Genomic DNA, 15,000 nt, shown 5'->3' on the forward strand with positions numbered 1-15,000 from the left:
TTGCTTTTAACACAAATGCACAGCTGTTAATGACATTGTAAACAAGCATCTGAAATGAGATTCTCGTTTGTCTTTACAATGGTAAAGGAACTGCCTAGTCTGGCGTTTTCAATACAGAATTCAAAAAAAAAAAATATTTGTATAGAAACATTATGTTTTATCATTTTGACATATTTTCTGTTATTTATTATCTCATTCCATCATATTTAGACAAATTACAGTATTCAATCATTAAATTTAATGTTTATATTTATAAATTACTTTGGCAAGTCAAGACGAAATTTTCAATTAAACAAGACACTTACTCATGGAGGCAGGCTAAGTGAAAAAAAGAAAGAATTATTTCTACTTCTATGTGCATCTTAGAAGAAAAACCGATGGTAATACACATTTAGTATTTTCTCTGACCCGTTTGGCATGTTCTTTAAAATAAATCTGGAAAACCAGTTAGGGAACATAGTGACATGTAAATCGTTGTAATGATAACAACCCCGGCATGACGAAGGCTTTTTGTTTGTAAATGATATCAACTACCCTAACTGCAAATGGCTTGTATATAATTTTGACTTGGATGTTTAGACTAAACATCGCTTAAAATGCAGACGCGCATTCGGATGTGTATATAAAGCAAGTCGTGCAATCTATACAAGATCAATTATATAGTTTTCACTGAAAGAGCAATGAGGAAACTACGTGTACTTTAACCCTCTCCGTACCAACCATTTTCAGAATTTTCCCCAAATTTCAAACCCACGCAACACAAAAACAGACATTTCTTACTCAGACACAAAAGCAACAAGCACATTCTATACATAATATTGTTGGACAAAATTATCTCTATTACAGAATTTCAAGTTTTTATAACTGTCTATAGCAAAAATAAAATAAATCTGAATGAGAAAAGTGACGGTTGCGTCGACGATTTTCCAATAGGTGGTAAGGAAGGGGTTAATATGTAACGTCGGTCTTTTGTCATCTACTTCGCAATCTACCTTGGCATTGTCTTGTCCAGTCCCTTTATTTTGGTAGTTCGCTGGTGCAAGTATGACCTCATCTCATATGATGCATTGACTGCCAAGTTGTTGGTTTTTTTTTTCTAATTTGAAAGTTTATTCATCTCCACTCTTTTCTTTATCATACATTGTAATCTATGCCAACCAAATCAGTCAAGTCAGACCACGCTAAGTAGCTTACCGAAAGATCTAGGTATCACTCACCGTTCTTTTGGTCTATTATTCATATTTTGGGACACCTTTTCTGACTCTTTCGTGATTAAAAAAAGTTCCCTTTGATCTAAAAATTCTCAATAGGGCACACGTCACTTGTGACGTCACACCGTCTACTCCTCAGGTTCCAAAATCATAAGAAGTGTCTGTAACCAGTCCTTTGGAGGACTAATAATCAGTAGGTTTAACATTGCATCATAAAGTAGCAGGATATATCGGCAGATTCTTAAGATTACGGGACGTAAAAGAGCGAGGATGGGTGCCCTTTATTGACGACCAGCATGTATATTTAGACTGAAAAATAAGATGCCATTACTCTAAAGCCTGAAGATCAATTACGCAAGGCATGTAACCAGTCCTCCGGAAGAGTGGTTTTACACATCCGATGAGATTGGAACCAGTTTTCTGACGTCCTACTTTTGTCCTCTATTGCTCACTTCGATAAAGTGGGTGATTGCTGATGTTACCCTACTTTGTTTCACCTATCTAACTTCTAGGATTACCTTAGTAAAATCGAGGCACAAGAGTTGATATCAGTTTATAGTTCAATAGATGACGTTTCACGTGATTCAGTCTAATGTGACGGTTTCACGTGATCTCCGTCTAATAGTGACCGATTTCACGTGATTCGTTTAATAGTGACGATTCAGTGCTCTTAATAGTGACGACGTGATATTCAAGACGATTCAGTCTCTCAGTTCTAATGTAACTATTTCACGTTGATCTCAGTTCTAAGGTGACGTTTCATATCGTTTAATAGTGACCGATTCAGTTGGTCTCAGTTAATATTGACGTCAGTTTGTAATTTGTTTGAATAAATACAATAACGGTGTTTTAAAAGTTCATCTGGTCATATTGTCAAACACTCTGGGTCATAAAATAATTCACGTTGGTTGATTATTTTATAGAGCTTATGAGATGGAAATGGATAAATTAATTTGAACATTAGTTGAGCGAGTGTTGTGAAACCTGTATTGTTAAATCTGCGATTACTAAACCAGAAGCTGCCTGGAATTAAAGGAAGAAGAAGATGAAGAAGAAGAAGAAGAAGAAGAAGAAGAAGAAGAAGAAGAAGAAGAAGAAGAAGAAGAAGAAGAAGAAGAAGAAGAAGAAGAAGAAGAAGAAGAAGAAGAAGAAGAAGAAGAAGAAGAAGAAGAAAGAAGAAGAAGAAGAAGAAGAAGAAGAAGAAGAAGAAGAAGAAGAAGAAGAAGAAGAAGAAGAAGAAGAAGAAGAAGAAGAAGAAGAAGAAGAAGAAGAAAAGAAGAAGAAGTGGAAGATGATGATGATGATGATGATGATGATGATGATGATGATGATGATGATGATGATGAAGAATCCTTAATACAGTTGACTGGAGAAGATGATGTTTATTGCAAAAAAAAAAAAGAAGAAGAATTTAATGTTATGTTTCACTTTTCAAACAAAATTGACAAAAGGCTTCACAATATTAAACTTATTTTAATTAAAAAAAGTGTGAAATTTTTCTGCGAGAATTCGTTATAGATACTGACTACTCCCGCATATTATCATCGCATGTTGATCACCTGTTGAGTCATAACCACAAAGGATACATCATAATAATGTCCCACAACTGGGCCATAGTTCATTGGGTGTGATCCTCCATAAAAGCCACTGAGCATAATGTCCCTTAAGGGACACAATGTGATCTCTGCCATACTCTGGAAAAAACCAATATTTAAAAATTTTGCCAGAAAACTCATCCTTCAAATATCGATCGATTTAAATAACCCTAATTTGGAAAAAAACTATCAAACCTGGGACTTCGCGAAGTCCCAGGTTTGATAGGTTTTGCCAAAATGAGAGTCATTTAAATCGATCGATATTTGAAGGACGAGTTTTCTGGCCAAATTTTTAAATATGGCTTATTCCACAGTACGGCAGATCTGTCGTAAAGTCCAGGTTACAAGGAAAGGTCCCTAAGCAAATTTGATATCGGGGATCCCTGAATTTTGACAGTAACGATCTGGTAATTGGACCAATAACAAGATGTTATGACCTAATTCTAATCAACCATAATAGTAGTTATGATAATACTATTGATGTTATGCATTCAAGGATTCAGAACGGGCTTCAATGGTGTTTAAGTCTTATCGCTGTCGACGCTCTCTTGCTGAAAACAACTTTCAGCATATTTATAACCAGATGGGAAAATTTTTGTAATAAATCAGTTTTGCAGTCAAATGGTTCGCGTAGGTACTGAAACTATTGATTTTTTTTTAAAAAATGGTCCTTCGCCGTTTCTATAGCGCAAAACTGACAATAACAATTGTATGCCACCCTCTGGATAGGACTCTAGACTATCATAAAGTACTTTCCGCCAAGTCTAACTGACAGCTGCCAACCACTGCTGGGTGGGCGAGGGTCAGAAAAAAATTGACTTCACCTGGGATTGATCTCGATTCCTCTTATGTGTAAAGTGAGTGCTTTATCACCTGAGCTATCACGACCCCTAATATTGATATTTATAATATGGAAATATTTCTGATGATCTCCTGTTGTAAATTTTAAACGACTGAGCATAGCAAAATCCAAGATTGGCCATGGCCTTCGATAATTAATATCCTGACACTTCCCTAAAACTTACGTGATACCCAAACGACAACTGCCACACAAAGAAAATTAAATTGCTTTCTTAGTGGTACACACGATATCAAATTTTCCCATTGGTTAATTTTTTTAGATGCAACTCTCAGTTCATATAGAAGAAATAAAATTGACGTCACTCAGCTCTTTGTTATTGTTTTTAGTCATCGGTTTTGCTCATCACCTCTCACTAAATTATATCGATCAGACTAAAAAGTTCAATGTTACACACAATTTTGTGTATTGGTACATAATATCTGGCTGGTGGATATTGTGAGTAGTTTACCTAAATGCATAGAACTTATTATTTTGGTAATCGTCGCCTTATACTGTAAGGTAATGTTTATGGGCAGTGTCATGTCAGTATGCGAAGGCTACAAATTGGATTCAGTAGTCTGATGTCACGCGCCCGGCAACGGCGGCCATCTTGGTTCTAAACAAAGAAAATCATTACTTTTTATTCTTCATGCTGGCTAGAACTTTTCATTCCCTTTTCATATGTCTTGTGATCAGAATGTGTAAAAGTCAAAACATGATCAAATTGATGGGGGTTTTTTCCTCTGGATACGCGTTTAAGCTCGCCGGAGAAATATTTCATACGGCGTCCGCCATTGATCCGATAGTTTAGAGCCAGTGTTACTAAGTTACCATACGTCATTAGGAAGGAAGTGACGTTACGACTATTGAAGACTATTGGCTCAAATATGATGGCATTGTGCCCATTTTGTAACCTAACTTATCAGCTCCGCAGGTTATCTAAAAAACTCAATAATATGATGTTCAAACAAGGGAACGCCACGAACTTCCATCAATTCCTGAAACGATATCGGGTTTTATTGCATCCCCCTCACCCAATAATCCGGGTATCACTATCACTATCTCGACCATATCATATAACATTCCTCAATGTCATTAGGATAGCTTTAAATGTTTTTAGAGTTATAATGGAAAAGAATACAAATTGATTTTATCAGTGATTAAAACAGCTTGCCTTATCTTTTAAATTGCAAATCGTTCATAGAAGAACAACATAAATAGAGTGAACTTGGAGGGTGAAATCTGTGTTACTCCGAGTCAAGGAGATCCCGAGAAGCACTAATATCAATCAATATGCAAAAACAGATGTTTTAGCCAGGTAAACATTTAAAGAACTGGCTGATGCCTAGCAATGAAAGTACGTTGTTGCTTTCATAAAGGAATAGTATTAGTGATTAGTGCCATCAAATGCGAACCAATCTGGTATTATGACCGAATGAATCTAATGAAGACAAATACGTTTAAATTAAAAAAAAATGATAAGAATGTTAGATTTATGTCTTTTTAAAAAAATTAACAAGCATAACCGACGTGTACTTCTTGTAGCCCTGGGAAAATAAATTTAGAGTCGAGATAATCGTATATTGCATTGCCGTTTCGAGAGCATCCGTGTGCTCGTATGTGGACAATAATGAAAACTGAAATCGAGTGAAGTAATTTGCCCCATGAGCCTTACCAAGTTTGTGACCATCAGCTGCACTACTGAGAGGCTAGGTTTTTCAGGTCGAGATTGGATTACCCTTTTCCGTGAACTTATTAATTATCTTCCAATCTCGTTTTATTTTGTGGGTTTTTCTTGTGTGTAAAAATTAATGAACAAGAAGGAATACACGAATTCACATAAAATTAAGCCATTAGATGGAACGTTTCAGGATCCAACCCTTCTTCAACATGCAACAAATACAATAATACTATGATTTTATGGGATGTTAATTTATATTTATTGTGTACGGCTTCAGGCGAGCTTCAGTACATTTAGTTTTCTTTACTTTTCAGAAACAGGCTCAAGCAAGAGAAGCGGAAAGTAAAACTATCACATCGAATATCAACCTTGACGAACGGTATGGTTTTGACAGTGGGATCAATACCAGGGATAATATTACTTATGCCAACCACTCACCGCTACAGTACCGAAGTGTCTCCGACTGGAATTGAACTTAGTGCTTGAATTTTGATCTCATCCGTATCATATTCTTCTTCTTCTTCTTCTTCTTCTTCTTCTTCTTCTTCTTCTTCTTCTTCTTCTTCTTCTTCTTCTTCTTCTTCTTCTTCTTCTTCTTCTTCTTCTTCTTCTTCTTCTCCTTCTTCTTCTTCTTCCTCTTCTTCTTCTTCTTTTCCACCACCACCATCATCATCATCATCATGATTATCGTCGTCGTGGTCACTATAATCATCATCTACATCTGCTCCGAACAGTCCAGATCCATCTTATAAGATTATTTGTCCTCCTTTATCCTTTCCTTCACCGGCCACCCTACTTCCCATGATTTATAATCACTGTCCTTCCCAGCCCCCCGTTATTATCTACTTACTGATTAATTTATTCGTCATATTTCTTTCTGCACCTTCTGTGTGGAATGCCCTTTCAGTAGACACCAGACACCGTAATTCCCCGTCCTCCTATAGATAGTATGCAGTTGACGTCACTCAAGCCTTTGTTATTGTATTTTGCCATCCGCGTTTTTGAGTGATTCTTACTGAACTGTATTAACCTGACTATAAAAGTTCATGGTTACACACAGTTTTGTGTGTTGGACCGTTATACTTCCGGATGGCAATGTTATGAGCTTCTTAGCCAAGCGCATACTATCTATAGAGCCTCTCTGAGTATTTCCTTTCAGTTTTCTGCGAGTGATTTTATTGATTTTATTGAATGGTATATGTATACGTATATAATTTATTTCTCACCTCGCTTTTTTACACATTTACCGACAGCTTTGTTTCATCCAGAATTCCTGGAGCTATCAAGGATGTAGTTTAGAGGTGTCTGGGAGGGATGTTGTTGTCAACGTTGTTCCAGCTAACTCCCCTCAATCATATATATATATATATATATATATATATATATATATATATATTATATATATATATATATATATATCTTTGTATATGCGCTTCCGAGAACTTTTGGTGGAATGGGCGCTATAGAAAATATTGTTGTTTATTATTGATTCATTATTGTTATTATTATTATTATTATTATTATTATTATTATATTTTATTATATTATTATTTTATTATATTATTATTATTATTATTATTATTATATTATTATTATTATTATTTACCTCTTTCTTTTTCCCCCATCTTTTTATTCTCCTCTTTAAAAAAATTGATTTTGATCTCACTGATTATTTTGCATTACCATTATCAAAATCTTATAGTTTTCTATGCATTCAAGTAAAACATAAATGAACACTAAGACTGGGTGTCCTTGTTTCCATTAATCCGATAACAACAGATACTCTTCTCATAACACGACATTTCGCACGGGTTAATAATTAACATTTGCTATTTGTTCACTCGACTTATTATCATTAGTGTCATTCTTAACGCTTGTTTATAAAATATTTGCTGTAAGCTAGGGCAATTATGTTGGCAAACATAGTAAATTGGTAAAAGAAACAGACCAAAAAATAAAAAGACAACAACAACAACAAAAAAGACTTAACTGTCATTTAAATGAACTGCTTTTGACAAGGGAAGAAAACTATGCAAAAATACAAAAGTGACAAATGATGGGCCAGGCACTGGTGTAAAATACCAATGTTTAGCATGTAGCTACTTCATTAATTTGACTTAAATAAATGGCGTGGGGTAGAGCAAGTTGATCAGAAAGAAAGAATGAGAGAGAGAGAGAGAGAGAGAGAGAGAGATAGATAGATAGATAGAGAGAGAGAGAGAGAGAGAGAGAGAGAGAGAGAGAGAGAGAGAGAGAGAGATGGGAGGGGGGGGGGGGTTGAGACCATTATTTTTTACTTTTGTCTTTAAGGACACACTTCCAGTTAGAACGATTGCGCCATTTCATGAAAGTCTATGTTGTTGTGAGCTGTCAACTCTCAGCGTCTTTTCCTACTTTCGCTTTTTGCAAACCAATCCAATCAAAATGCAATACATTAAACTCCGCTTATATTACACCAATCATCATTTCTTTATGCAACAACAAATTAAAAATATACGGAACGTTTACCTCTCAAGTATAATTTTAACAACGGTAATACATTTCTGTCTCGTGTAAGGTATTCTTCATAATATAACTACGAGATAAGGAAGTCGAAATGTTTTAATTACTTAAACTAATTGTGAATCCGTGTTTTAAATGTTGTCAGGAGACCATCGTATTGCTAATGAATGGTAAAGTGCAACGCGGTATGATATTCATAAACATGTGTATGTAGTTTGTGTGTTTGGATGTATGAGTTAACACGGTTGTCATAATATTACAATTATTATTCAATCGGCGGTATGCAATTATGTGTTCCAATAAAGTACAATGATTTACCCAACTGATCTTGTGTTCATATATTGGTGTTTTTATTTTGAAAATACATATTAAGAAAAAAATATTAGTTTTCATCAGTTTTTCTTAGTTAAATAATGTAAATTAATTTTTATTTTATTCAACTGGGGATCTAGCTCCAATAGAAAGGCAGAACGAGTTTCTCAAATGTTTCGATCGTTTAATAAGCTATAGCTAATATAATGTTATGCTAGATTATCTATTTTTGGGGTGGGGGGGGGGGGGGGAGATTATTTTTTCATTTGTAGCCCAGAGAAACTGCTAATGAAAACGATTTATTAATTTCCTATTTTTTCCAAGTAACTTCGTATCATAGTATTTTTTGTCGCTAACATCTCGAAAACGAACCTTCTGGAAGAGAATACAAATCGACTATGAGCTCAATCTTTTTCGCTTTTCCATTAATATGAGAGTTTTCGGGCATTTTCAATAATGTAAAATTTATGAAATTATTTAAATGCTTCATATCACGAATACTCCAAGCTTAATACGTTTCACGATGCAACCTTTCCCCATCCCCATACGGAATCAAACTTCCATTTTGTACAAGTAGCCCAAGGAATCCTTTTATACTAACAAAACTCCACTGTCCAATTCTGCCTACGCCAAGTACTTATTCACGCCTAAGTCGAGTGAGTAAATTGTATTAAAAATGACAGGCTCCAGTTTTTCAATCATTGACAACACAATCGGTTACCAACCTCTTCTCAATACCAGCTGCTGAGATAATGATGCCCCAGAAGAAACCATCTAGTTTATGAATACAGCCTCAAACAGTGAATAAACTTTCACGTCTTACGTTTCTTTAAACCCAAACAAGGAGACACTCAATTTTTCTTTTAGATTATTAAACGCAAAAAGTCATCTCTGTAGATATTTGTTATAAAACAAGTTTATAATGTAATATAAAATATCAAGTAAAGGATTTAAAAAATCAGTAAATATTATGAAGCTCACGTGACAGCTATTCTGTCTAGTGACATGGACTATTGAACTCCTCTAATAAATTAAGTCAGTTTTGATTTCACTGGATCTATTTTTTCTTAGATGAGCAGAAAGCAATTACGGACGTCAATCGCTTGAAAAAGCTTTGTTTCTTTCTTTTGAGACGTCTTGTTCCTTTAATTTCCTCAAGAGGCTTGTCATCCACCTTCGCAGGTGACTTGCTCTTGCTAAAACGTCTGTCGCATCTTGTAATGCGACTTGGCGACGACGTTAATTCATCACAATCTCCCGAACCAATTCCGCGTTCATTTGAATTCTCCATGAGCACAATTGGCGTGTATGGCTCTCCAAAACAGCCATTAGCATTTGGAAGGCACTCGAGACGTTTTTGTTCATTGTCTTCACATGGACTAGTGTACTGCCTGTCTTCATTCATTGTGCTATCATAAACAAATATACTTTCTTCATCATCTGTGTAGTCATCTTCGTTAAAAGCCACCACAGGCGATAAATGGACACTACTACTGTGACCATAAGTCGATTCTATATCTGTCTCTCTCTTTTCGTTTAGCATGTCACTTTTCTTTGAACTGGCAACGGATTTCGGGCGTTCGTCACCTGATGAAGAAATTATGTCTGCCGTGTCAAAAATGGATACAATGGTGTGAATATTATCAATACCTGATAAACAAGGCTCCTTATTTTCATATATTGTTTCTTGACCACACGAGATTCTTGACGTTGAGCTTGGTATTTGTTGGAAATCTTTCGCCGATGTGGCAACAATTGGTGATGAAATTGCAAAACCATTGCTATTAACTTTAGATCCAGGCACATTACATTCATTGTTACATTGCAGTTTGACATTCGTGTTGTTTTCTGATTGTGATGACCACAATCCTTCCTTTTCAAGATTACTAATGGCTATTCTGAGAGCGTGTTGAAACATTTCCATGGTCAGATTCAATCTGTAGTCAGATCTGTTGTCGATTTGCATGGGTAAGCACAACGAACTCAGTTTTGGGATTTTGTTTGGTTCAAAGACAAAACATTTTGGTGCTTTATCCATGAATTGGCTGTTATCTAAGGTTGTACCACCAATTCCTGCAGTTACCGTTGTTAATTGTCTTCTTGAATTACGGGTATTGAACGTATGTCCCAAATTATCAACGCTACTAAAGTCAGGAACGCTGGAAGTTACTGAATTTTGACGAAAACTCTTTAGGACTTTGTCTTCAGCTAGTTCATCGGATTGATTAGTTTCCAATATTGATGAACTTCCTCCATAGTCAGAAGCGCTGCTGGAGCTGGCGTTGCTAGGTGGTCTAACATTGACAAAAATAGATTTGATTTTTATTGCTTCTGAGTTGTCTGGCATATTTCTCTCTATTGAGCCTTGAGAGAATTCTTCTCGTGGTTGTGAAGATATTTTTGTTTCATTACTATCAACACGCGTATTTTTGCCGTCATTTTCGTTGTCACCTTCACAGATCTCGTGATTATTATTGTTCATTTCCTGCGCCCCCGATGCAGTCCCGATGTTCATGGATCTTAACATGGTACGAGCCATTCGTATTGTATCGGCAGCTTTGGAAATTTCTGACATGGCATTGTTGATACTGGTTTGTGTGGACACGCCAATGGACTCATGCTGGTGAGTTGTAGTGGTTCTTGCGTCCTTTTCCTCTGTGTTACCAATACCAATGTTGTTTTTACCAATTTTGTTGGTTTGGGTTTGGCAACTGGTTGAGACATAATTGCTCGCTGTTGGTTGAGGATGCGTCTTCTCATTGACTTTCTTTTGTGGTGAATCTGGATTGAAATTCAACACAAATATTGTTATAATAGATAGAAACAACATTAAAAATTTAGAGTCACTCAGTAGTAAATATTGACTATGCGATAGCATATTATTATATTTGTGCCGTCACAAAACAGTATTATTTCATGGTGATTTTGATGAAAAAAAAGAAAGAATTTATATTCAACAAAAAGGAACTTGGGTAAGTTCATATCTTTATTCGGGAGAATAAGTAGCGCTTCTTAGGCAGTAAACTGCCGTACTTGGAAAAACTAGTATTCAAATATTTGGCCAGAAAACTCGATCTTCAAGTGTTGATCGAATTAAATCGTCTTTGCAAAAGCCTCAAACCTGGGACTTTACGCAGTTAATTGGTTGAAGGAATTCAAAGTAAAATTAACATTTTTCTGCTCATTGTGATTATAAAAAAAATGTTTTGTCATCTGAGTAACCAACATCAATACCCTTTAAGAGAAAAAGCGGTAAAGATGATTTGATTTAGAGTAGGCAACTCACTCTATTCTTTCTCTGAACCAAAAACACAGATTAACAGTGGTATAACTAGTATCATTGACATCAAAAACTTGATAAAAATCAAATCAAACATTTGTTTTTGTTAAACACTTTGAGTGATTTACATCAAGTGTACTTAGTCAACTATAAAATTCGGTAATAATAAGCTTGATATACATGGCATGAGATTAACTATGGAGTAATTTGAACACTGTTGGGTGTTTAGTTGATACTCATCAGTACAGAGTGCATCACGATCCATTAGCAAACTCAGTAGCAAATTTAAAATTCAAATAAAAAACAAAAGCCATGTGTAATAAAAATCTAATTGCATAGATTTGAATACCTCTTAGAGATCTAATGGATTCAGGTTATAAAAACACCTAAACAAAGAATTCATTTTAACACTAAAGTCTATTGAGGCAAAAGTAAACATTAAGGAAAATAACATAGACCATGTAGGAATTGCTCCGCGAATTAAACGAATAAACAAACAGGATTGCAATGGAACTACTGTAAACATCGGCCATTTCCCAGCTGGGAATAAAAATAGATTCACCTATATTCAAGCCATTGAATACGTGACGTGTCCGTAGCATATTTCAAACCAGCACTTAAAATTGGAGAGTGAGATTGTAAGCACTACGGGATAATCAATCGAGACAGCTTCTTGTGTCAGATTGTTAAGTGATGCAGTGTTGTAATCAACCGTAAGTAAACATTGCCTATAGCATTTGAAAACTGGTGTGATCTATTTAAAAAAATGTCAATTAACTGCACACACTATGATTGCGCAATTATATTTTATTCTTTCTACTGGATGGTATATTATTCTTGTATAAGAAGCTGAAAATAGACTTAGCCACGAACAATGTGACAACCATTAAAATGTTTACGGCCGATTTCTGTGCTACATTCATTAGGCAATCCAATTTTGTCTTTAAATTTAATATAGAGGATATGGACGCCACAATTAATATCGGACAGTGATGAGATCTGCATCCGTATATCTCCCTACGATCAACAGATCATGAGATGGACCATGATGATGATGATGATTATCCTTTTATCTGACTGTATCGAATTAAGTGAGGATGTATCTAGATCTGAATGAGATTACTTTGCGGTTGATCAGAGTGATACTTCGAAGATAATATTATTATTCATCAGTTACTTCCGTTTGACAGTAGGGAAACCGGAGAAAAGAACAATTCATGGGTTATAAAGTTCTAAATACAAGAAAGTTTCGACAATTTTCCTACCCATCAAACCATTTTTGTCTCTCCACCCTCCACCCTTTTTTTCCTCAAGAGGAAAATAAAACAATTGTTACCATTGTCACCTGTTCCTCCATGGTGATGGCAAGAAGAATCGCCATCTCCCATGTCACTGCCACGATGGGAAGATCGTGAAATAGTTTCTGGTCTCGAGTTAGCCCCAGGAAAATGGACCCGAGATTCTTGCTCTCTTTGTCTAAATGTTCCGAGCCGATTTGGTCTTGCGCTACGCAAGCGGCCACCGCGGTATGTAACCGTATTTGTGCATCCACCAAACATTCTGTGAGATTCGACGACCTCGTCTGAAATAGATAATGTTAATATTTACCTTTCGTAACAAATGTCGTGCATTGAATCTCGAAGAAGAAAAAAAAAACATTCATTGAGGGAATATATTGTGTATGCGCATTATTATAAAAATATCTTCACTTAATGTAGCATTATCTTTTTCAAATTTCGTGTGCTTGTCAAAGATGGAATCATCTTATTCTAATTGCCTGATGTCTTGTCATTTATTAGATACGACACACAATGTTTGTTGCGACTGGCATTGATTTTGCTTGTTATAGGATTTGGTGATCGAATACTGAATATGGCTCTAAATTTTTTTAAATTATTTACGTATTTATTAACGGGGTGAGGTTGAGTTGGCTAAGAATTTACAAGCAAACAAACATGTACTGACTAAAACAAAGATTTGAAAAAGTGTGTTATTAAACAGTGACAGACAATATACATACTCTTTAGCACAGTTATTAAAACCTCTAGATTTTCTTTCAGCATATGCATAAATTACTCGACGATATAAACGGTGGTAATATTGTTCTTCCAAAATTTCAGATACACTGCATTCCTAATACCCGATAAATTTGTAGTCCTTAAGAGCCATGAGGCCCATGGTGCCGGAGTTTATACCGGTTTCTATAGTGGAAAACAGACAATAGCAATTTGTTGATATCCTTTGGATAGGGCGCTAGTCTATCGCGAAGTACTTTCCGCTAGATCTAACATACCCAGCTACCCATCCATTGCTGGGTGGACAGAGGGGTCAGAAAAAAGCTCGGCTGCTCCCGGGATTGAACTTGGTCCCTTTGTGTGTGAAGCGAGTGCTCTACCAACTGAGCTATCGGAACCTCCCCCCCCCTCCACTTACTCCAATAGATTTAGTGATGTAAAATGACAAAGTTGAACAGACTACATATTAACCGGCTCAAAAAGCTTTTTTACGCAGGGTGGTTTACATACTAATAATAATAATAATTGAGTTTGTAATCCAAATATAAAACTTGGATTATTATTTCATTTCTAATTGAAGAGGATAGACAAATTGTTAAAGTGTGTTTCGGTGGCTCAGTTGCTACAATGTTTCAGCTTACTACTACTACTTCTTCTTCTTCTTCTACTACTACTACTACTACTACTACTACTACTACTACTAAACTACTACTACTACTACTACTATACTATACTCTACTACTACTACTACTACTACTACATACTACTAAATACTACTACTACTACTTACTACTACTACTATATACTTATATACTATACTACTATACTACTACTACTACTACTACTATACTACTACTACTACTACTACTATACTAACTACTACTATACTATACTACTACTACTACTACTACTACTACTACTACTACTAACTATACTACTAATACATACATACTACTACATACTACTACTAACTACTACTACTACTACATATATATATATATACTATATAATAATATATAATACTAATAATACATACATACATAATAATAATAATAATAATAATAATAATAATACATAATAATAATAATAATAAAATAATAATAATAATATAATAATAATAATAATAATAATAATAATAATAAAATAATAATAATAATAATAATAATAATAATAATAATATAATAAAATAAAATAATAATAAAATAATTAAATAATAATAATAATAAATAATAAGAGAAGAAGAAGAAGAAGGAATGAAAATGATAAAATGAAAATAAAAAAAGATATAATAATAATTTAATAATAATAATAATAATAATAATAATAATAATAGTAATAATTATAAAATATAATTAATCATATGTAACTTATAGAGCGCATGTATCCTCAACCATTTCACAATAAAGCTTGTTAAGCGTGCGGTGGACGGATGTATGACAGTGATCGTGAAAATTTCTGATCCCAACATTGTGTCCTTGGATAAGGCACTGTACACACTTCATTCAACCTCATTCGACTCAGGTGTGAATGAGTAAATGGATATGGGCAGTGACTGATAATGTA

General features: G+C 34.8%; 2 protein-coding genes across 3 annotated transcripts in view; one reads left to right on the forward strand and one right to left on the reverse strand.

Moving 5' to 3' along the window:
• LOC144970215 (glutamate receptor 4-like) overlaps window positions 1-6,159 on the forward strand; it is a 66,891-nt gene extending 60,732 nt beyond the window's left edge. For both annotated transcript variants that reach the window (XM_078909618.1, XM_078909619.1), the window contains exon 18: window positions 5,643-6,159. In XM_078909618.1, the coding sequence (XP_078765744.1) occupies window positions 5,643-5,801 (159 nt within the window). In that variant the 3' untranslated portion in view covers window positions 5,802-6,159. The remainder of the gene's footprint in view (window positions 1-5,642) is intronic.
• Window positions 6,160-9,034: 2,875 nt separating this feature from the next.
• Window positions 9,035-15,000, reverse strand: part of LOC144971953 (uncharacterized) — a 23,591-nt gene continuing 17,625 nt past the window's right edge. Inside the window, exons 5-6 of the mRNA XM_078913028.1 lie at window positions 12,759-13,004; window positions 9,035-10,923 (exon numbers count right to left, since the gene is read on the reverse strand). Coding sequence (XP_078769154.1) covers window positions 9,200-10,923; window positions 12,759-13,004 — 1,970 coding nt within the window. The 3' untranslated portion in view covers window positions 9,035-9,199. The remainder of the gene's footprint in view (window positions 10,924-12,758; window positions 13,005-15,000) is intronic.

The sequence above is a fragment of the Berghia stephanieae genome, chromosome 4, assembly GCF_034508935.2.
Source record: "Berghia stephanieae isolate SIO BIC M18660-M18661 chromosome 4, UCSD_Bste_1.3, whole genome shotgun sequence".
Classification (NCBI taxonomy): domain Eukaryota; kingdom Metazoa; phylum Mollusca; class Gastropoda; order Nudibranchia; family Aeolidiidae; genus Berghia; species Berghia stephanieae.